Raw genomic sequence first — 22,462 nt, forward strand, 5'->3', positions numbered from 1 at the left:
CAGGGGCCTCGCCTCTCGCCCTCATCCCTCATGCTTTCCCTTTCACTTGGCTGTCACTCTCATTGTCCTCCTGGGGCCTGGAAGGCAGGGTGACAGGCAAGAGGAGCCCAACCAGGCCGGGGAAGCTGGAAATATAGTCATTAATGGGAGCCGGGAAGCCCAGATGTCCTCCCTGAATGCGGGTAATTTGTTTTTAATGAAAAACCACGCGGTGACCCTGAACAAATGAATTGTCTTTATAAGGAGCCTATGTGCAGAAGCACAAATTAAGGACTTAAGGGAGACTCAATGCCATGCTGGAAAGGAAGGAAGGAAGAAGCAAGGAGGGGGTGAAAACGTGAGAGAAATGAAAGACTTTAAAACGACAACTGTCTCCTCCTGTTCTTTTGTCTAAAGAACATCCCAGCTCAGAAATGCTTTGGGAACCGTTCTGCCGGACCGGAGTTCAGGACGGTTGGGACCGCCTTGAAGCATTTTCCACCCAAGTGCTAAGAATACGACCTCTTATTTGCTCAGAGCTTTCTAGTTTCTGAACCTCGCAGCTTAGTTGTTGGCCCAGTTTACAGAGATGAAAACTGAGGCCCAGGAGAAAGGGCTGCTTTAGAGTCATGCAGCAAGTGCAGGTCTTGGAGGACAAGGGAAGGACTTCACCCACTCCAAGTCTGGCTCTTCGACATTCCGTACTTGTGTCTAGAAGTGGCTTTCTCTGTGAGGCGCCAGAGAAGGGTTGTGGCCTGAGCTGGCCTGTGACAAGCGGCAGCACCATGTCCATTCTGAGGGACTGGGACGGAACTTGGGGAATGCCTTGCTTTTCCAAGAACACGTTTGGTAAGGGGTCATACAGAGAGAACACCCAGGAATGAGACTGGGGGCAGAGACGAAAACAGAAAAAAACTGATTGACACACAAAAAAATCTGTGTCTGACTTTCCCCACTCAGGAATCAGCCCTGCAGCCTCCAGGCTCTTTTATGAGGGGATGGAGCAGGTCATGGTGGGAGGGGCAGCCATGTGGGCACTGTCTCAAGAGAGGCTGCAGCTAGCGGCTCTGCCCAAAGTGGGCAAGTCCACCCTGTTGGACAGGTGGTTGAAGCAGGCCTGGGTTGGGGACTGCAGATGGGTTCCGTGCTAACACATACCTCTCGGGGTACAGAAAGGTCTCCAGGCAGTCTACAGCAATTTCACCCTCCATGGTGGAAAGAGAGGCCTGGAGTCCCAAGCTAAGAACAGGAGAGGCTATGGGAAGAGTCACAGGGAAGGCAAAAGGAACAGCCAGTCTGCCTTCATGTCCCCCCATCGCCTCAATCTTCCTTTGAAGCAAGGAAAGGAAGCATCTTGCCTCCCACCCTCACACAAACTTGATGTTTCCAGAATGTTCCAGGCACTAGAGCTTCTAATAAGTGTTTGAAAAACTCTGGTCCCCCTTTTTCTCCATCATGTTCCTGCTGGGGCCTGTGGGCCTGGCCAGCTCTTAGAGCCCTTCCTGCTCTGATAGATGGTGACCTCCCCAGGCCAACAGAGTAGGCCTGGAACCTGAGGCATTGTGTGTGTGTGTGTGTGTGTGTGTGTGTGTGTGTGTGTGTGTGTGTGTGTCGGGGGCAGGGGGGTCCTGCTCCTTCCAGCTCTGCTTTTTACCCTAGTCAGGTAGCTGGACAAAATGCAATGACTGTGTTCTTTCTCTGGGTTCAGTCCCTCTGGAAGTGGGAACCTAATCAGAAAATTGAGCAAACAGAAAACTCAGACCACAGCTCATGGCCTGCGGTCATGAAGTCTTCACCCTGGGTTAGTCCTTTGCCTCCCAGTACTGACTGAGTCTTTGCTTCCCCAGCTACCAGAAGCAGACCCTCCTCACAGCAGGCGTCCTAGAATTGAGGGTTTATTCTTCACCACCTTCCAAGGTGGATTTCAGCCCCATCAGGCTGGCCAGAAATCCCAATCACAGACCAGCAGGGCTGCCCACATTCCTTGTAGGGCTGGACACATGACCACCCCACCCTTGCGAGGCAGCTACACTGCTCACCCTGGTGCCCAGCCCTGCCCCTGGAGTGGCCACACCCCTCCCCATTCCAGCCCAGGAAACACCCAGGGCATCCTTCCAGAGACGCACTTCCAACCAAAACACGGGCAAGTTGCTCTTTCTACAGTGGACAATTACAAACACCAGTCAGGACTGCCAACTGGCAAGTAAATTCCGGAAGTGGCTTGGCTTGGTTACATTGCCAGGGAGCCAGCTGGGTGGGGTCCTCCCTTGTGAGCTAGCCTCTGGCCATCCCACTTCGCTGGTGTTCGTTCCTGCGTTCATTCTCCAGGTAATCGCAGGCTCTTCGATGGGGCTGAGCCCAGGTCACAGTGTGGGCACAGACACGACCAAATGGTTCTGAGGCCCTAAGAGCTTCTCTGAGGAGAAGTGACCGTGTTTCATGTTTAGGATGGAGGGAAGCCAACTTGAACGTGGTGTTTGGGAGTGGCTTTGCTGGAATGGTAAGCCCAGGAGGCAAAGAGGATACAAAGAGCGTGAGGTCTGAGGGACACAGCAGCTGGAGGCTGGCCTGCCCACGGGGATGCGTGCCTGACTGGTGACCAGCTCCAGTCCCATTCATGATGGGAAGGCTGGCGCGTGCAAATCTCAGTCCCGAAGACCGGGGCTGAACCGTGTGTACAAACAGGAGGCTCAGTATTTAGGGGCAGGGAGGAGCAAGGGAGGTACCCTGAATGGCTGCCTGCTTTGGAAATTTCTATGCATTTGTAATAACAAAATTACCATAATTTGCTCGTTAACGCAGCTAGATCAGTCAAGCATTGTTCCTTCGCAGGCGGGCTGGGAGGTGTGCGCCTCTCTGCACACTCCGCACACCCCAGCCCGCCTGCCAGCCCGTTGGAGCACTAGAAATTAGCATGCAAATGGTCCTAATTCGGTGGGCGAGCTGTCAGGCAGGCCTCTCCGGCCTCGTCTCTGTGAAGGCCCTGACAGCCCAGCTCCGGAGCTGGCCCACCCTCCTTGCTCCAGCCAGGAGGAGCTCTGAGGGGCACCTCCAGACTGACAGCTTGGCGGCCTCCCTCCCTCGGCTAGCGCCATCAGGCCTGGCGGCAGACTCCCTAGGGAGCAAGCAGGGGCTGCCACCACGCTGGCCTGAGGCAGGCTAGCGGGTGGGCTGCGGGGGAGGCTGGCCCATGCTCCGGCCCACCGGCCATGGCTGGCTTGGGCATATGGGGCGACGTGAGAATGGAGAGGTGTTCCCTGACGCCCCTGGGCTCCGAGTGACCCCATGGCACTCTGGAAGTACCTTCTCTCTCGGCACATGTACAGGAAGGTGGTTCAACTCCTGATTCCAGGATGGCTGGGCTCAGAGGGAGCTCTGCTTCTATCCCGACTTGCAATCAACACCTTCTCAATGGTGCCCTCTCTCTGCGCTCCTTGTGAGGGGGTGCTTCTTTTTCTTTCATGGTGCTGAGGGTGCCACCCAGGGCAAACACTCAATCATGGAACCGCCGTCAGAGCTCTTTGAAGGGAAAACTCAGTTCACCCTCTCCCTGGCAGGTGACCCATGGCTTATTCCAGTTTCTCAGGGTTGTTCCCAGGCTGTGTCTTGGGACCCTGTTCCTTCTCCTGAGCAGACAAAACCACTTGCCAGGACTCAGAGCTTAGAAAGCAGGCTAGATCTTAGTCCCCACAACACCCTGCCTGTCATCTGCTGTCCTCGTTCAGTAAGCAACACAGTTATTCCTAGGCCAGAGACGGTACCAGATGCCTTGGAACTGGCATTGCAGACAGCTGTGAGCTGCTGTGTCGGTGCTGGGAACTAAACCTGGTCATCTGGGAGAACAGTCGGTGCTGTTCGTGGCTGAGCCATCTCACGGTCCTCGCTGGGCCTTTTTAAGCCTTCAGATAAATGAAGAGGCAAGAGAGACCCAAGAAATTCAAAGCCCTGGCATTTGAGGACAGACTCTCTGAGGACAGACAGCAGGTCATGAGCCTCAGCTCATGCTGCATAGCAAGGCTGCCTCATACTCAGCCCAGAGCCTGGCACAAGACAAACGCTCGTGGACCGATTAACGCACTTTTAATAACCTGTGGATTATTTAATAGCCCAGGAGGCACGCACAGCATCTGGTCACCACTATGCTCCTGTCAGTGCCTGGGGCAGTGTTTCTGCTCCCTCCAGTTTTCCTTCCCCAGTTATTCTGATTGGATTTGGGGTGGGGGTCATGGGAAGAAACTGGTGAAACCTTGGATTCTGTATACAAACCTCTCATAGCATGCCAACCACAGAACCCCTAGCACATCTCAGAGGCACATCTGTTTCCATCCTGAGAGCTGCTGGGAACGTGTGAAATTCCCTGCGTGAGTTGGTGAAGAGGCTTGCCAATTTAATTTCTGCTGATGAAAGGGTTGCAAGGCTCCCCCTAGTGGACAAGTGAGATGCCTCACTCCCTACACGTGCGTGGTGGAATCACACACACACACACACACACACACACACACACACACACACACACACACCCTTGGTTTACTCAGTTTTCACATCTGTTCTCTGATGTTCAACCTTAAAATCCCATCTTCCACTGCTCTTGTCATAGGCTCAATGAGAGGATGGGCAGGCCAAGCACAGCCAAGGCTAGACCAGAGTATATTCCATTTTACCCAGCAGTCCACCACCATGCATGGTCTTAGATTTGACCAGTGACCATCTGCTTGCATGGCGTGTGGCCGCACCCTCCCCAGCCTTGTGGCATAAGGCCCCAAGAGTCAGAGCTTTCCATCCTTTGGAGAGACTGGTCTTGTAGTGAATGCTTGTGATGGCTTTCTCATGTCTCCTCACGGACACCATTGTTCCTGCAAACCTTTATCTTATTTTATTTTATTGAGCTGGGGTGCAATGGCTTGAATGAATATGGCCCCCATAGGTTCATGGGGAGTGGCATTATTTGAATGATTAGGATGTAGACGTGACCTTGTTGGAGCAAATGTGTCGTTGGGGATGGGCTCTGAGGTTTCTGAAGCTCAAGCCAGGCCAAGTCTCGCTGACTGTTCCTGCTGCCTGCCAGTCCTGATGCAGAACTCTCTGCTCCTCTCCGGCACCATGCCTGCCTGCATGCCACCATGCTTCCTGCCATAATGACAGTGGGCTAAACCTCTGGACTGTAAGCCAGCCACAGTTAAATGTTTTCCTTTATAAGAGCCCCTGTGGTCACAGCAATAGAAACCCAGGTACCAGCCTGCCAAAACTTGCAATGTAGACCAGGCTGGCCTCGAACCCACAGAGACCCATCTGCCTCTGCCTCCCAAGCACTGGGATTAAAGGTGTGAGCCACCACTGCCAGCTTCCAGGCCATTCCTAATAGCAGCCCCATGACCCGAAACCAGGTCATGGTCTCCTTTGAAGGCGGATGCCAGAGTCCTGCCATGACCCTTTGGCCACTCTCTCCCCGTCTCTTCCCTCTCAGCCATACAGGATTCCTCGCTCCTCTGCCCATCGCCCCTCAGAGCCTTTGCACAGCCGGTTTCTGCTGTTCTTCCCGTCCATACCCACTTGGCTAACTCACTTCCCTTTCACTCACAGGGAGGGCATCCCGAGCCACTCTCCCTAAAACCTCATTTCCTCCTCGGCGCTTCCTACTCCAGCCCTACTTTGTGTCTCCTCCTCCCTGCACAGCGCTGTCTGGCACGCTGTGCTCTGTATCCCTGTGCTCTGGCTTTACTGGGCGATTGGTTCCCCAGACTGTGAGCTCTGAAAGGCCTGGGACTCATGACTGATCTGCTCAGGCCCATGGCTCCAGGTCTAGCTCAGGCACCCTCTCTGGTCCTGGAATATGAGCAAAGGGGTGAGATAGTGACCCTGTTTAATACCTGGCCTCAAGGTGGGCACCTGCCAGGCTCCCAGCACAGCTGGGGGACCTCTCCACATGCTCAGCACCTTTTCTTCTGGGAAACACCTCCATTCTTCTCCCCTTGATCACCAAGATAGCTCTCCTCTCCTTCCCCCGCCCCACTTGACTTCCTCTCCCCAAAACTGCCTCAGGCAAGTCTGTGGGGGCAGTCACAGAGGACACATAGGTGAAGGGTCAGTAATAGTTAAGAAAGAATAGGCCTCATGCATAAGATGGTTCCGAGTATCAAGGCACCTGCGGCCACGGCCGACGGCTTGAGTTCAGTCCCTGGGACCCACATAGTAGAAGGAGAAAACCAACTCCCAGAAGTTGTCCTCCAGCTTCAACATGTACACAAATACATACATACATACGTCATACGTCATACGTCATACATAGATCAAAGCTCTTAAAAATATTTAAAAGAAGAAAGCTTTCCATCAGGACAACCAACTTCCAGGTGGACCTGCTCACTATGTTCCTGGGGAAACTGAGGCCCAGGCTGGGGAAGGGCTTTGATTTAATGAGTTTTGGAGTAGAGGCAAGAGCATGCCAGGCATGTGTTCTAGCCAGGGGGTGCTGCAAATCCAGCTGCCTTCACAGTGCCTGTACCTTACCAAGCACTGTGAAGAATGGTAGCCCCAAAGTGTGGTGGGAGGCCTCCCACACAGCAAGTCCTTGGGAGTTAGCCTGCTGGGGACAGCCTTCTTAGCAACTGACTTCTGAGGAACCCATTTCAGAGGCCTGGACTCTTAAGCCTCAGAGGATGCTGGGAAATTCTACAGTGTTGACCAGCGTGCCTCCAACGCCATTGCACACGGCCAGGGGAACATCTGAGCAGAAGGTGGTGAACTCCTCAGCTTGCTGATTCCGGAATCTATATTTCAAACAGCTCTCTGCCAGAGGCCAGCCCCGCCCCTCTGAGGACCAGTCCTCTCTCCATAGTTTTCAGACTGACTCACTATATCCTGAAAGCTGGCTCCACCCAGGTTCTAAGCTAGAGACTGATGGGGTTTTGTTGTTGTTGTTTTATTTTGTTTGTTTGTTGTTGCTTTGAGACAGTGGTTCACTATATAACTCTAGTTGGTCTGGAAGTCACAAAGGTCCATTCTTCTGCCTCCCGCACACTGGGATTAAAGGCCTCAGATAACCCAGTCTGGGGTGTGTACTGTAGTCTAAAGTCTCAGAGCTCCGTGGATGGCTTCATGACCTATGCTGACATTGCTCCTGCCCTGGGGCAGCTATGCAGGGAAATCTGGATAGCAGAGTCTAAGAAAGGAATTGTTGGCCCAGCGAGGAAGGGTGAACAGAAAGAAGTGGGTGCACTCCACGGCTTCCTTTAAGAAAGGAACACCCAAAGGATTGTGCACTATAGAAAAGGGGGCGTGACTCCTTGAGACCAGCTAGGGATGGATGGGAGCCTTGGGGAGCCCCTTCTTGCAAGGAAGGAGCCAGGAGAGCCACAGCAGCTGAGGACTCCAAAGGCTCTGATCTCTGGCTTCCTCTTCAACCCTGACTCTGAAGAAAGAAATAGGCCTCCCCTCACCCGCCCCCCGCCAAGCCCCAACTTGTCTCGAGTACCTGTCTCGGCACACTGGTCCCCAGCCACCTCAGAGGAAGGTAATTTATGTCTGTACAGCCCCCTCCTGCAGACTGCGGGCTCTCCGTGGGCAGGAACCGTATCTGATTCATCTCTACTTCCCAGTCCTACCCCTGCATGCTGGGGGCAGGAAAGGTGTGCAAAATTGAGTGTGTTCCTCGGGGTGCGGCGGGGCTCTGGGCCTCGGAGTTCCCTGCCCACAGTGAAGCCACACATCGCAGTAGTAATTGCAGAGGTAAATCTTGTCTGGTCTCCTCGCAGACGCTTGGGGAGGCATTCCATAAATATGTCAGCAGCGGCATTAAAATTTGATGGCAGGCAGTGCAGGTCGGGACTAGCACTGTGACTTCCCAGCAAGGTACGACACCTTCACCTGCATCTCATCAGTCAGTCCAGGATGCTCAGGGAAAGCCCAGCCTCAGCCACAGACGGGGCTGCTGACTCCCAGACCCACGGCTGCTCTGAGGGACAGGCCAGGTCAAGGCCACAGGGAGGTACACTGGCTTTGGGCTGGCGCCAGGCTGAATGGAATCCCTATACGCCCTGGGAATGTGCTGGGACATTAGAGGGTCTCTGACTTGGAGTGGCCGGGGACAATGTTTTGAGACCGGGAGCTGGTGACAGGGACCAGGGACAAGGTCTTCACAGTCAGCCTGGAGGAAATTCAATATTTTCAAAACACAAACAAATAAACAAAGAGCACAGATTAAAGAGATGGAGACTGGAGTATCGTTAAGCAAGCCAGGAGTCACTGGTCCAGGGTCCGGTCCCGGAGTATTCCCCAGGGGCAGAAAGCCAAGACACCATTCTCGTCTTGCATCCACCTTACTGTTGCCCTCTTTGGGAAACTGAGGCTAAGATAATTGGAAGGGACAAGCTGGAAGAGACACGTGATCAGGAGTCCTGGTTCCTAGTTTGAGGATTTCCTTACAACCAACGATTTTAGATACTTGTTGAAATGTAAGAGAAACACCTGAAATGTATTTTTAACATTATATTTTGTTAATTCTTTGAGAACTTAATACTTACATACAAAGTATCTCCATCATATTTTCCCCTCTCCCCTCCTAACTTCTCCCAGATCCACCCTCCACTCCTCAGCCCTTCCCAAACTTCTGCCTTCTTCTTTTTATTTTTAATAACCCACCAAGTCCAGTTCGCATCCAATTCGTATATATAGGTGTGGGGCCATGTACTGGAGCAGAGCAGACCCACCAGGACCGGACTCTTAAAGAAAACTGGCTCTTTTCCCAGAAGCAGTCAGCTGTCTACAGCTCCTTAGGTGGGGGGAATCTCGGGGGTGGCTCCTAAGCCTCTCGCTCTTCATGTTAGAATGCCGACTGGCGTGGTCTTGTGCGGGTCTTGTGCAGGCAGCCACGGCTGCTGTGAGTTCACAGTGCAGATGTCCTGTCATGGCCAGAAAATGCTGTTTGGCTCCAGTCTTCCCTGACCTCTGGGTCTTAGAATCTTTCTGTCCCCTCTCCTGAGATGGCCACTGAGCCTTGAAGGGAGGGAATGCGGTGTAGATGTCTCATTTGTGGTGGGATACTCCACAGACACTCACTGTCTCTACTTTGATCAGTTGTGGGATTTTGTGTTAACCATCTGGACTACATCTTTTAACACAGAGGATAAAAATCCCCAACATGTTCATTTTTCAATCAGTCCTATAAAACACTGAGTTTAATATCATTTGGGTCACTCTTTTTAATTCACAAAGAACTTTCAAGTGTGTCAATATTATGTGGTCCCGTGAGTGCTGGGATGACAACAGGGCAGCCCCTGCGATTCAGTTACAAAGTTATTGACTTTTCCTGTGCCGTTTCAAGTAAGTGCCAGTAGGCATTGGGCAGGCCTGGCAGTGACCTCCCAAATGTTAACAGAGAGGGGCCACTATGCTCTTAGACTGCAGAAAACTGGACACATCTTTCTGTCACTCACCTGAAGCTCAGAGCGTCCCCTGCTCCCAGGTTTGCCAGCCAGGGTCCATGCCCTGCAGCTGCTGTAACAGTGTTTGCCAAGTGTCCACACCACCTTGGGTCCCCTACAGAAAAACAAAACAAAGCAACAACATAAAGCCCAAATGCCTGAGACAGGCTACTCACCTAGAAAAGAAGCTTATTCGAGATCAACAGGTATGGATATTCAAGTTCAAGATCAGACAGGAGTCCCTCTGGTCTGAGCCTGTGGCAGGGGTGACATGGGCTCAGCAGTAAATAGTAACATGGAGGGGCTGGAGAGATGGCTCGGCAGTTAAGAGCATTGCCTGCCCTTCCAAAGGTCCTGAGTTCAATTCCCAGCAACCACATGGTGGCTCACAACCATCTGTAATGGGGTCTGGTGCCCTCTTCTGGCCTGAAGGCATACACACAGACAGAATATTGTATACATAATAAATAATAAATAAATATTTTTAAAAAATAGTGACATGGTGAATAAGGAGGAAGAGAGAGGTACCCACCCTCAGAGAGGTAAAGGCCACCTGAAAGACCCACAGTCCCTCTTAGAGCACCACTCTGGCCACCAAATCTTTAACACAGGGGCCCCTTAGGGGAGGCATCCAACATCCTGCTGAATCGGCCTCTGGACTGGGAGGAGCTGGGGCTCCCTCCCTCCATGCCTTTTGATGCTTCCAAGTGTTGCCTGGACTGGCAGGTGGGCAGATAGGAATTTTGGAAGCAAGCAAACGATGAGGTTATACATCCTCTGAGACCCAGACAAGCCACTTCCTGGCTCTCTTAGTCAAAACAATTTCCAGGTGCCACGCTGCACCTGAGTCTACCTTGCCCTCTGCTGACATCCATGTGCCTTTGACACAGACGTGCTCACAGGTATGGGACCTGGGCTCCTTCTACCAGGCATGTTGACCTCTTGGAGAAAGGCCGCTGTGAATGCTGAGTGAGATGGATGTGCTGAAACACGGTCCAGCACTCGTATGCGGGCCTAAGAGTAAAGACGTAGCCCCAAATCAGAGGTGCCAGGTGAGTTTCCCTAAGCTCATGACTGGGTTCAGGTGGAACCCGTTTTACTCTTTCTTTCCAACTCTTAAGCTGCCCCGAGTGTGTTCTCACAGTGAGCTTGACATCATTAGACACCTTCGTGGATATGTGGGAGCGTTTTCTTGGTAACTACTATAGTTTAGATCTGGAAGGATCCCTGAGGCCCTTGAGTTAAAGGCCCCAGTCTGGGGCTATTGACCGGTAGTAAGACCTGTAAGAGGTGGGGCCTATGAGATTCTCGAAGTCGTGGGGACATTGAGGGGGATTCTAGCCACAGATCTTTCCACTTTCTCCCTTCCATTTCCTGACTGTGAGGTGAGCAGCTTCACTCTGCCCTGTCTTCTGCCGTGATAGGCTGCCCGGCTACACACTTCAAACCAACAGGTTTTGAAACCTCAAAATCATGAACCAGAATAAACCTGTTTCCTCTTCAAGGTAGTTACCTCAGGTCTCTGTTACGAGTGACAGACCACACATTCTATCTAAGCAGTGGAACCTGGGGCCTGGAAGAGTAAACCAGGGTGTGGGGGCTCCTAGGAATAGTTTGTGGCCACTGTAGGCCACACTCAGCGCCCACAGTTGGCATTGATGATATGGGCAACAGCCAGTAGCAGCATCAGTGCTCAGGCCTGCACTCACCCAGGTCTCTGCAGCTCTCCCGCACTGCTGTGGGCCAGCAGCAGCTGAAAGGGTCCCATTGTGCATTCTCTCCTTGTGCCCGCTCTCTCTCTTGGTTTTTCTCTTCCCTCGGCATTTCTGAAGGAAAACCTAAACTGGTAGGAGAAGAGGTTTTTCCCAGCGGCCGATCAATACGCACCATGCAGGGCTGTCCAGGTTGACAGGCTGACCTTTCCTGGGCTTGGGTTTTTGCCTCCCTGTTGGGAGCCTAGGAAGGTCTTGCTGTGGAGAGGGAGGGCAAGCATCCCTGGGCCTCTAAAGGGCCAAGCTGGAGGCTGGATCCAGGGAGGATGGAGAGAGAAACCTCTTGGAGGTCATTTGCATACCTGCCACCTTCACAGATGAGAAAACTGAGGTTTGGTAAGAAGTAAGGTATTTACTGGTCACTCAGAGAGACTTTGGCACAACTCTGTCAAATATAGACACATGCAGACATACATACCTATGTATATGTTGTGCATATTTCTGTATATTCATACATGTGCTTGTGTATCTGTGTATATCCTGTCTGTATGTAATGTGTGTATTAAATAACAAACGCATAAGCTGGCTGTGTCTGTGTCGTGTCCTCATTTTGATCACTGTGGTCACGGACAGTTCCAAACAGCAACCGTCCAGGTGCCCGCTGATCCCTGATCCACCACCGGTCACGTGGTTCTACAAGACCTCTGGGAGGAACCTTAGCCCCTTCCAGACCTCTTCTCCCCCTTCCTCCTCCTCTTCCTCTTCCACCCTCTTCCTTTACCACAAAGATTTTCTCTCCCAGCCCAGCTTGACTCCTTCAGAAACAGAAGTTGACTGCGAAGTCACTTTGAAAGACTTTCCATATGTTAATTGCAGCCGGCCAAGGTCTGGAGCGGAGGTGGGAGCCCACCATCTGCAGACAGGTCGGCCCCCAGCGAGCTCGCAAATCCCCATCATCTGGCAGGTGTCGTTTTGGGTTAATTAAGAGCTATGAGGAGCCTGCTTTGCCTGTCACTTCTGAGAATTTTTGGAAACTTTGACTTTCTTGCCATCCCTGGGTTTTGAGCAAAGGGGAAAATGAAAACACCTATGATGTTGAAATCGCACGTTTCCCAGGCAACTGCATCTGAACATTTTTATCACAGCCCCCTCTGAACTTAATTGTCATTGAGAGTTTCACTTTTGTATTTGACCTATATGTATTTGGAAGGCTGTGATGTTTGGAGGGAATCCCATGTCTGTCCTAAATGCTTTGTTCGGCTTGCTTTCTTTTTGGTTTTTGTCGTTTGTTTGTTTGTTTTTGGCAGTACTGGGATCCCAATCTAGGCCATTGTACATGCTGGAGGAGCGCCCTAGCCCTCCTCTGACTTTCTGTTTTGAGATGGATTCTCACTGTGTTGTACAGACTGGCCTTGAACTTTCGCTGTGGTGCCGACCCTGAACTTGCCATCCTCTTGTTTCTCAGACTCCAGAGTGACTGGGATGACAGGCCTCTACCATCAGGCTCAGCTCGAAGCTATATGTTTCTTCTAAGAGAGGAGCTCTTCCCCAACTGAGTCTGCTCAGTGACTTCAATGGGACTCTGGTGGCCAACAGGAGCCTCCTTCAGTGACCAGAGCCCGGGTCATCACTGTTACCTGAGAGCATATTATGTTAAATGCACACACCTGGGCTCTCAGCATTCTCTGTAGGGTGACACTAACATTCTAGAACTTGCCAGGCCTGAGCTTGGGTAACATGGCCCATGCATTTGTCAAATGAAAGCATCAGTACACTTAAATGTATTGGTTTCATTACATGCAAACTTTATATCCAAAGGGAAAATGTCTTCATTATCTCAGTGATGAACATTAGTTCATGATATGCACGCCGGAATACTTAGGAGAAAATGTACTGATGTTGGTGACTTAGTTTAAAATGCAAAAAATGACAAGTGACAGGGTAGAGGGATGGAGAGAACAGCGTGGACATGCCGGGGATAGCTAAGGACGGGAAGAGGGTGGCCAGGGTGGTGTCCTCTGAAGCTCTACGGACCCTGTGCTGAGGAAGGGGGCCTGGGGTGGGCTCCCCTCTCCCCTGCCTGGAGTTTTCTCTGTCAGTCATGACAGTTTCTCTGTCAGGCTGAAATCCAGCCCCTTCCCCTCAAACTGGGGTCTGCAGATCGTTTATAACCATGATGCCCCTTGACCTCCTCCACAAGCTTAGGAAGTTGAAACTCCCCTTCCCTCCTACTTAGAGAGGAAGAAACTGAACCTCAAGGGAGTAAATCCACATGCCTACGGCCACAAGCCTGCCAGTGGCACGGCCTGGTCTGTAACCTGGGTCGATGTGACATCCCAAGTCATTTCCTTTTCTCTCAAAAAAGACTTCGTTTTTATTTATGTATATGCCTGTGTGTCTACATATGTGTATGCCGCCTGTGTGTGGGTGCCCTGCCAGGCTAGAAGAGGGCATTGAAGCCACGGGGACTGCAGTTACAGGCAAGTGGGAACTGCCTAATGTAGGTGCTGGGAACTGAACTCTGGTCCTCTGGAAAAGCAAGCTCTCCAGCTGAGTTGTCTTTCCAGCCCCCTCCAGGCCATTTCCTCCTTTCTTCTCCATGGTAGGCAGCTCTAGGTGAGAGCAGGCTACACATACCTAGGGCATGGCCTGGGCTTCTCTCTGACCTGTTCATATAGCTAGAATCCCATCCTGGGCCACCAGTGGCCAACTCTGTCCTGCCTTTGCTCACACGGTGCCTCCTGGGGCCAAACCGCCCCTTTCTGGATGCTCTCCCTTAGGTCTTCAACTAAAAGCAAGAGGGAATTAGGCCCTTGTTTACCACCTCATAGAAAACTATGATGTCCTTCCCAGTTTTGCCTTGTTCCCAGGCTTCTTTCCCACCCTGGCCTGCGGCACTATGATCTACACTGTCCTTACAGTGTCCTTTGACCGCACGTCTTCATCATAACTCCATTGGCCACACAAAGATGCCACCCAGACACCTCTGACTTCCATGTCTGGGGAGAGCACCAATTCTAGTCTGCGGGTGTTCGTTCAGTGTGTTTTCTGTTGCTGTCACAAAACATCCGAGGCTGGGTAATATATAAGGAAGAAAAGTCCATCTCGGCTCACTGTCCAAGAGGTGGGAAAGTGTGTGGGCATAGCAGCAGCGCCCCACCAGGACGTGATAATGTGGAGGAAGGTGCCTGAGTAAGGGCACACACAAGCCAGGCAAGAAGTTTGGATTGACTTTCTACAGCCCACTCTCCTGAGAAGAACCGAGGTCCCTCTGAATGACCTCCTCACCTCATAAAAGCCACCCTCAAAATAGTCACGTGACATTCAAGTTTCTGCATGAATTTTGGAGAGGGCATTCATATGCAAACCACAGCAACGAATGACAAGCCCCACAGCAATGAATGACAAGCCGTATGGATGCATGGGAGATGAGCTGGAGTGAGTTTCGCCCTGAAAGTTGGATCTAGGACTCTCAATTTTAAAGTGTACACACACACACACACACACACACACACACACACACACATGCACATACACACACACACACTCATACACACACATGCACACACATTCCATGTAGGGGCATGTGCATCTTTAAAATCCTCTAATCTGGCCCTTCCATTTTCTCATGCCCAGCTCTTCAGCTCTCTCTGCCTTCACCCCTAAGCCCAGATCTTGGCTTGCTTTTGTGTAATTAAGAACTCGGCGAAAGCTGAGAAATCCTCCCAAAGCCGGGTTCCAATTTGTTAGAGGGATTTCTTCCCATTTTCCTTCCAGTAACCGTGTGTCGCTGCTTCTCTCTGGCCCTGCGATGCAAGTGCTCACCATCCTGTTGCTGTAGTCAAATGCCACAGTACTTTCTAGAGAACGTAGTTCATAGAGTGTAAGGGCTGCCTCAGCTCACAGCTCCAAGGCCTGGGAGGTTCAGTCAGGTAGCTGTATCTGGGGAAGGTTCTTCTTGCTGGTGGGGATCCTATTGAGTTCGGAGGTGGTTCTGGACCTCAGATGACCACAGAACTCCCAGTTCAGGTTCCTCTGCTCGGGAAGCCACAGTTCCATGGTGTTAATGTCCTCCCGCATGGTCTCTGATATCTTATTACTTCCCCGAAGCCCCGCCTCCAAAAGTCAGTTCAAGCTCCCACACTTTTAATGCTTCTTTTTTTTTTTTAGATTCTTTTTTTTTTTTTTTTTTTTTTTTTTTTTTTTTNGTTTTTTGAGACAAGGTTTCTCTGTGGCTTTGGAGCCTGTCCTGGAACTAGCTCTGTAGACCAGGCTGGTCTCGAACTCACAGAGATCCGCCTGCCTCTGCCTCCCAAGTGCTGGGATTAAAGGCGCGCGCCACCATCGCCAGGCTTTTAGATTCTTTTTTGTTGTTGTTGATTTTATTGAGCAAGGAGATGAGCATTTTTCTCTGCTTCCCTTACTTCCTCTCCCCTCCCCTTCTGCCCTCTCTTATGGTCCCCATGCTCCCAGTTTACTCAGGAGATCTTGTCTTTTTCCACTTCCCATGTAGATTAGATCTATGTATATCTTCTCTCCTAGGGTCCTCTTTGTTGTCTAGGTTCTCTGGGATTGTGATTTGTAGGCTGGTTTTCTTTGCTTTATGTCTAAAAGTCACTTATGAGTGAGCACATATGATATTTGTCTTTCTGGGTCTGGATTACCTCACCCAATATGATGTTTTCTAGATCCATCTATTTGCTCGCAAATTTCAAGATGTCATTTTTTCTGCTGTGTAGTACTCCATTGTGTAAATGAACCACATTTTCCTTATCCATTCTTCAGTCGAGGGGCATTTAGGTTGCTTTCATGTTCTGGCTATGACAAACAATGCTGCTATAAACATAGCTGAGCACAGGTCCTTGTGGTACGATTGAGCATCCTTTGAGTATATACCCAAAAGTGGTATTGCTGGGTCTTGAAGAAGACTGTTTCCTAATTTTCTGAGAAATCACCATACTGATATCCATAGGGGCTGTACCAACATAAAGCCAACCACACTGAACCTCATAGAAAAGAAAGTGGGAAGTACACTTAAATGCATTGACACAGGAGATCATTTCCTAAATATAACCCCAGTAGCAAGACCCTGAGAGAAACAATTAATAAATGGGACCTCCTGAAGCTGAAAAGCTTCTGTAAAGCAAAGGACACGGTCAACAAGACAAAACGACAGCCTACAGAATAGGAAATTATTTTTACCAACCCATAATCAGACAGAGGATTGATCTCCAAAATATACAAAGAATTCAAGAAACTGATCATCAAAAGAACAAATAATCCAATAAAAAATGGAGTACAGACCTAAACAGAGAACTCTCAACAGAAGAATCTAAAATGGCAGAAAGACACTTAAGAAAATGCTCAACACCCTTAGCCATCAGAGAAATGCAAATCAAAACAACTCTGAGATTCCATCCTATACCTGTAAGAATGGCCAAGATCAAAAACACTGTTGACAATTTATGCTAAAGAGTATGTGAGGAAAGGAACACTCCTGCATTGCTGGTGGGAGTGCAGGCTGGTACAGCCCCTTTGGATGTCAGTGTGGCAATTTCTTGCTGCTTCTTAATGGAGATGAACGCCAACCTGACTTTTGTGTGCGCAGATTCGAACCATAGACAGTGCTTTCATTGGTCCGTGTTGAAGACGTGGAGACTGCTTGGAGAGGTTTAGTCCCCTGCCCAAGGCCACCTCAGGAGTGCTGCAGCCTGGGTTCTCCCTTGTGCTCCCATGCACCATGCCCAGGATGGAAAGGACCACGGCACTGGTGATTCCATGCGTCCAACTGTAGACAGCATCCAGACCTGCCTTGAAGGAGAGCCAACCACGCTAAACCTTAGATTCGCTGGAGAAAAACCAGTTCCACAGTTGCCCGAATTTGAAGAAAGCTTTATTTAAAATATTAAATGCTGACCAAGATGAATATCCCAGGAGTGGCCCTCGGGCACAAGTTGTTTGGGGCTTACATGAACAAAAACCATGGGCCGCCGTACTTTGCCCATGAGGCTTTGTTGTTACTTTTTAAAAACTACAACTCCCAGCATTCCAGGAAGTTTCCTGGTTCTTGGGCAAGTGGGGCTTACAGGTTAATTTGGGGTCTTTGTGCTTGGTGCCTTGTGGATGGAGGTCCCACAGACTGAGTGACTGCTATCAGGACGCAAACCCACCCCCAACTTGGGCCTTACAGAACCTTACTTTTTAAGAGGTTCGGTATGAACCAGTAGAAAGAGGCAGGGAGCCCCAAGCTGGGGCAGTCTTTTTCGCTGGAGAAATTCACAAGGGAAGGTGTGACCTTTGACGTTGGGTCTGTTGACTTTGCCTCAGGAAGCCTCCACAAAAAGCTAGAAGCAGGAACTTGGGTTTCCTACCCCGTGAAAGCCTGCTCTAGAGGAGGATTTTATACCCGCGATAGCCAGTTCCCTCGCTGTGGCCACCCCTACCTCCATCAGTAGCTTGCACAGCCAGGGACAGGCTAAAGGAAACCCTTCCGTGCTGACCCTTCCACAGCGGCTCTGCGGCTCTGCAGCCGCCTCTGCTGGGGCTTCTCGGAAGACCTCACCCATCACACATCTCGCACTGACTGGTCTCAAGGCACGGCCCCAGCTTTCAGCTTGGCTCCAAGTCCCCGCCTCTCTCTGATGTTGGAGTTCTACCCATCCTGAAGGCTGGGCTCCATGACCCTTCAGTGGGCCCAGAAGGGGCCCCAGGACTCTAAGCTAAATATATCTTACTTTATAAGCTGCTATTGTGAAGTTCCAGCAGAAATAAGATGCACCTCAGTGTCAGGCTGGTGGTAAGGAGGTTGGGGTCCTCGACCTAAAAGACACAGGGATCTAGGTAGGATCTATGGCAGGTGGTTCTCAGCCTATGGATCCCGACCCCTTTGGGGTCTTATATTGAATATAAATGTATATGTAAATATATAAAGATATTTACATTACAGTTCATAACAGCAAAATTACAGCTATGAAGTAACAAGACAATTGTATGGTTGGGGGTCACCACAACATGAGGAGCTGTATTAAAGGGTCACAGCTTTAGGAAGGTTGAAAACATTTGGTCTGTTCTGTCCTTTGACAAATGAGGAAAGAGAGGCCCAGGATGGGAAAACAGTGTCTTAAAGACAAGCAAGTTCAAGGCCAGGAGACAGAAACCTGGCCTTGGAGCTGTGTTCTGGCCTGACACAGAGAGTAATAACATCTGTGATGCAGCTTTATCAATACAGTGAGCATCACAGGGTGCTGGGAGGTTCAGTGAGATTCTGGACGTGGAGGAGGACTTGGTGACTGATGGAGGAGCATGCCACTACGGCTGACATGTGTTGAGCCTTCTCTGGTTGCCCAACAAGTACCACGCGAGCTTTGAACTTGCCCTAACTTTTCAAAGAAGGAGCTGAGGTACAGAGGAGTTGAGTGATCCATTGAGAGCCCCAGAACTTTGAAGAGGCAGGCTCAGGATTTGAATCCATGAAGACTTTGTGCCAAATCGATCAAGGACTGGTGTCCACCTGGTCAGTCTGCTGTCCCACAATCAGTTTTGGTACTCTATGGACCAGATCTGTGGATAGCTTACCTGGTAGTGAGACCCTGGCTTCTCCATCCAGTACACTCCGCTAGCTTACTGTATAGCATGCCAGATAACCAGGCACCATTGCAGCGCCCCCAGCAGGTGGTTGGACAGCCTCTGGGTCAGCCTCATGTTTCTGAGATGGCCATGTTCCCCTTACCAAGAATGTACTAGTCTAACAGGGCGTGTCATAGGACAAGGACCCAGGTGCCCGCCTCACCATGACTCTGAGCACACCAGGGAGGGGCCCCGGTGACTTTCTTTCCTGCTGGGCACCGGATGCTGTGGTAGATAACGGATCAGAAATTGCTTTACATCTTGGCCTGCAGCAGATGCTACAGCAGGTCCCTGGCTGTGGAAGCTGATGATGGAAGACGAAGTGGTGGCCGTTGTCCAAGTGAGAGGCCTACTCAGTGATTTGTCCCCGGTTGACCTGGGTGTTTCATTCATTCGTTCCCTTTCTCGCTCACCCGCTCAGTGAACAATTAGTCATCCGTGCGTGCTAGATGGCTGCCAAGCCTGGCGATGAAGCTTGGGATCGAGACATAAACAGACAAAACTCTGTCCCCGAGGAGTTTTCAGCCTCGTGGAAGAGACAGATAATTAACAAGATGAGCATGGTGAACAAGACAGGTCGGGATACGATGAGCTCCGTGGAATAAACCATGGCAGGACAGGAGGGCGGGCTGCTCGGGCAAAGCATCCCAGGGAGGGCCTCTCCTCCATGGGGCCCAGAAAGAGGGTAGGAAAGAGCTTTCAGGGACTCTGTTCCATGGGGGTACCAGTGAACTACTGAGCACCCTGTCTGCTGGAAACAGGACACAGACCTGCAGGATCAGACTGCACCCAAGGCAAGGCCGCTGAGACACTAGAGGGCCGTGCAGGACACTCTGTGCTAGCAGGAAAGGGTGCCTTCTGGAAGCCACGCAGGCAGAAAAACGTGGTGCTGCTGGCTTAGGCTCACTCCTAGTGGATTTGGACGCTGCTCATGTACCTTCGCAGGCCTACAGGGGTCCGTGTCACCTCACTCCAGCTGAGTGGCCTTGAGACTCGTTCCACTGTGGATGGAGCTCATAGAGGCTTCCTGGAAGAGGTGGCCAGGCAGTAGGAACTAGAGTGCTATCAGAGACAGACCAGGCACGGCACTATGAGGACGTCCCTTTGATGGGGCAGTTCATGGTGTCAGAGCCTTAGGGACAGTGTGTCCCCCTATGCAGGCTTCCATATCTCCACGTTCCCCCCAGCCTGCTTCTCAAAGAGGAGGAGGAGGAAGAGGAGGAAGAGGGAGAGGGGGAGGAAGAGGCACTGTAGCGCTGATGGATAGGCCGAGGCTGGGCTGCGCGGCCCAGCACTGTCACCACGCTCTCCCTCTGTATGCCGGAACCTGACACCCTGACCACTGAGGCATAAAAAACAGAGAATTGGAAGACTCAGCCTGTCAGACTGGGAGTGGCCCCAGGAGAGGCCCGAGCAGGAGTGTGTGTGCGTGTGTGTGTGTGTGTGTGTGTGTGTGTGTGTGTGTGTGTGTACACTCTGTCTGGGTTTTCCTATGAGTTGGGAGGAGGACTGATCTCTTCCAAAGCCTCTTGCCCTTTGGCCTTTGTGCATTCCCTTTAGGGGAATCGTGGAGTCACGCTTGGCCGCAGAGCGTCTCCCAGGACCATGTAACCTCTGTCATCTCCAGCAGGGGAGGGCCTTACCTGGGGTTCAAGCAAACCATTCAGTGCCCCGCTGGCTTTCCATGCCCTGCTCCAAATCCTCCGCTAGACACAGCAAGCTCTCAGACACTCAATGCGAAGACTTGAGAATGCAGTCTGCCCTCTGGGGCCCCAGCTGTAGGGAAAGGGGAGGAGGAAGTGGGCAGAGTCTGCTGCTCCGAGAGTGTGGGGACAGGATTTGAAGCTGTGACCTGGCCTAGCTGGCAGAAAAGAGACTCCCTTGGGAGTGCTGAAAACCCAGGGACCAGCCAGGGTGGGTGCTTAGCTCTTCAGGTTGCTGGATCTTGGTGAATCGTCCTCTGGGTCCACCCTACCCTCCCTTCACTCATGAGCAGTTCACAATGCCTTGCTGAGCATGCTACAAGCATGGACAACTGTCTCCTCCACAGGGCCTAGAAGACCCCAGCCCACTTCCTATGTTGTATTTCCTAAGCATTTAGCCCATCCCTTCGAGGCAGCAGAGCTGCTGTATACATTCTCCAGACACAGGGGGAGGCCTGTGTCTCGTTCCCTGCCCAGCTGGCTGCCCTTGGCAGTCGCTCTACGTTCACAGCACAGGGGGACCACACTAGAGCTGAGGTCGTGGAGAGTGGAACCAACCCACACTAGGGTCCCTTAGGAGCCTCAGCCGGTGCCAACAGCCCAGCAGACTAGGACCAAACCTAGGCAGGTGTACCAAGTGAGGCCCCACCTTGCACCTGGTGACTCCATGCCTTCCATTCCCATGGATACAAAGTGCTTTGGGGTGAGAGAGACAGCTCACGGAGTGAGGATGTGGCCCTGATGTGCTGTAATTGACAAGTGCCTTCAATATTCAGCATTTAAGCTGGCCTGAACCCACAGCCTTTTCTGAGCCTGATTTCACATTTGTCTCCTGATTGTCTTCCTACCTCCTGCAGGGAGTGAATTTTCTGGGAGTCCCTACAGCCACCCTCAGTATTCTTCCTACAACGATTCATGGAGGTTCCCCAACCCAGGACTGCTTGGTGAGTACCTGTCTTGTGGGGTCCCTGGGTCCTTGGCTGCCCTACCTGGCCTCTCCATTGGGCCAGGGTCCCTCCTGAGGTCTGGCCACTGGGGTGAGATGGGTCATTTGCCCCATAAATGTGGACTATAGGGGCTGTTATGGTGGTCTCAGGGCAGTCAATTCCCCTGCAGCTCAAGTGAGGGAATGTGAGACAGGAAAGAAGATAGAAAAATGCTTGCCCATGAGTAACTAGTATTTCTTAAGAACCATTAAATATAGTGCAAATTCCCTAAAATAAAAGGCACTGAATATACAGACTTGGATTGAATGGCGCTGGCTGCCTGGAAAACTGTCTTACGAAGGGCTCTGAGGCCCAGTGATTGATAAATGATGTCTGCTGTGGGCACAAGTAGTGCCAGCTCTATTAGCAACCAGCTGCCCGTGGCTTGCCAAGGCATGCTGTGTAGGGCTCAGCTGGTGCCTAACCTTTATCCAAGACTCAACTGGAGAATGTCCATGGCTGGAACAGCCTGGTCTGTGAATATCATCAGTATTTTTGTACACAGACAGACAGACAGACACATACACACACCCCAAGCAGGACTAGCTTTGGAAGAGCCCTTTGGTTTGTTAACTAAACCTGCATGAAGCCAGCAGGTGAGTATCCACCAAAGTTGGAGTAACTTGAAACAGAGGTCCCGGATACAGATTTCACCCTTTAACCCCTTAGCAGGTAGAACCAGCCAGTCAGCTTGCAGGTTACAGTACCGATCTCACCCCTAAAGTAGAACCTAAAGGTGTTCTACTTGGGGGGCAGTGAGTGGAGAGAGGAGGAGCATTTGAGACTGCTCAGGCCTATCTGTCCATGTTAACAAGGCCTCCTTCAGCCAGAGCCCACAAATTCCCCAGATCCTTAATTATTTCCAAATCCTAGGCCTGTGAAGTCTTAGCCTTGACTCCTTCTCCACTCTGGTGTGATTAAGTGGAGCTGGGCGGTGGTGGCACATGCCTTTAATCCCGGCACTCAGGAAGCAGAGGCAGGTGGATCTCTGTAAGTTCGAGGTCAGCCTGGTCTACAAGAGCTAGTTCCAGAACAGGGAG

The 22,462-nt window shown here is 51.2% G+C and overlaps 1 protein-coding gene across 1 annotated transcript in view; it reads left to right on the plus strand.

The window, feature by feature from the left end:
* The window catches only part of Pax5 (paired box 5), a 165,591-nt gene that overhangs the window by 138,132 nt on the left and 4,997 nt on the right, over nt 1-22,462 (plus strand). Inside the window, exon 9 of the mRNA XM_050155905.1 lies at nt 21,294-21,380. Coding sequence (XP_050011862.1) covers nt 21,294-21,380 — 87 coding nt within the window. The remainder of the gene's footprint in view (nt 1-21,293; nt 21,381-22,462) is intronic.

Source organism: Alexandromys fortis, unplaced genomic scaffold (genome assembly GCF_014885135.2).
Source record: "Alexandromys fortis isolate MF-2015 unplaced genomic scaffold, M_Fortis_MF-2015_v1.1 scaffold_92, whole genome shotgun sequence".
NCBI classification, from domain to species: Eukaryota; Metazoa; Chordata; class Mammalia; order Rodentia; family Cricetidae; genus Alexandromys; species Alexandromys fortis.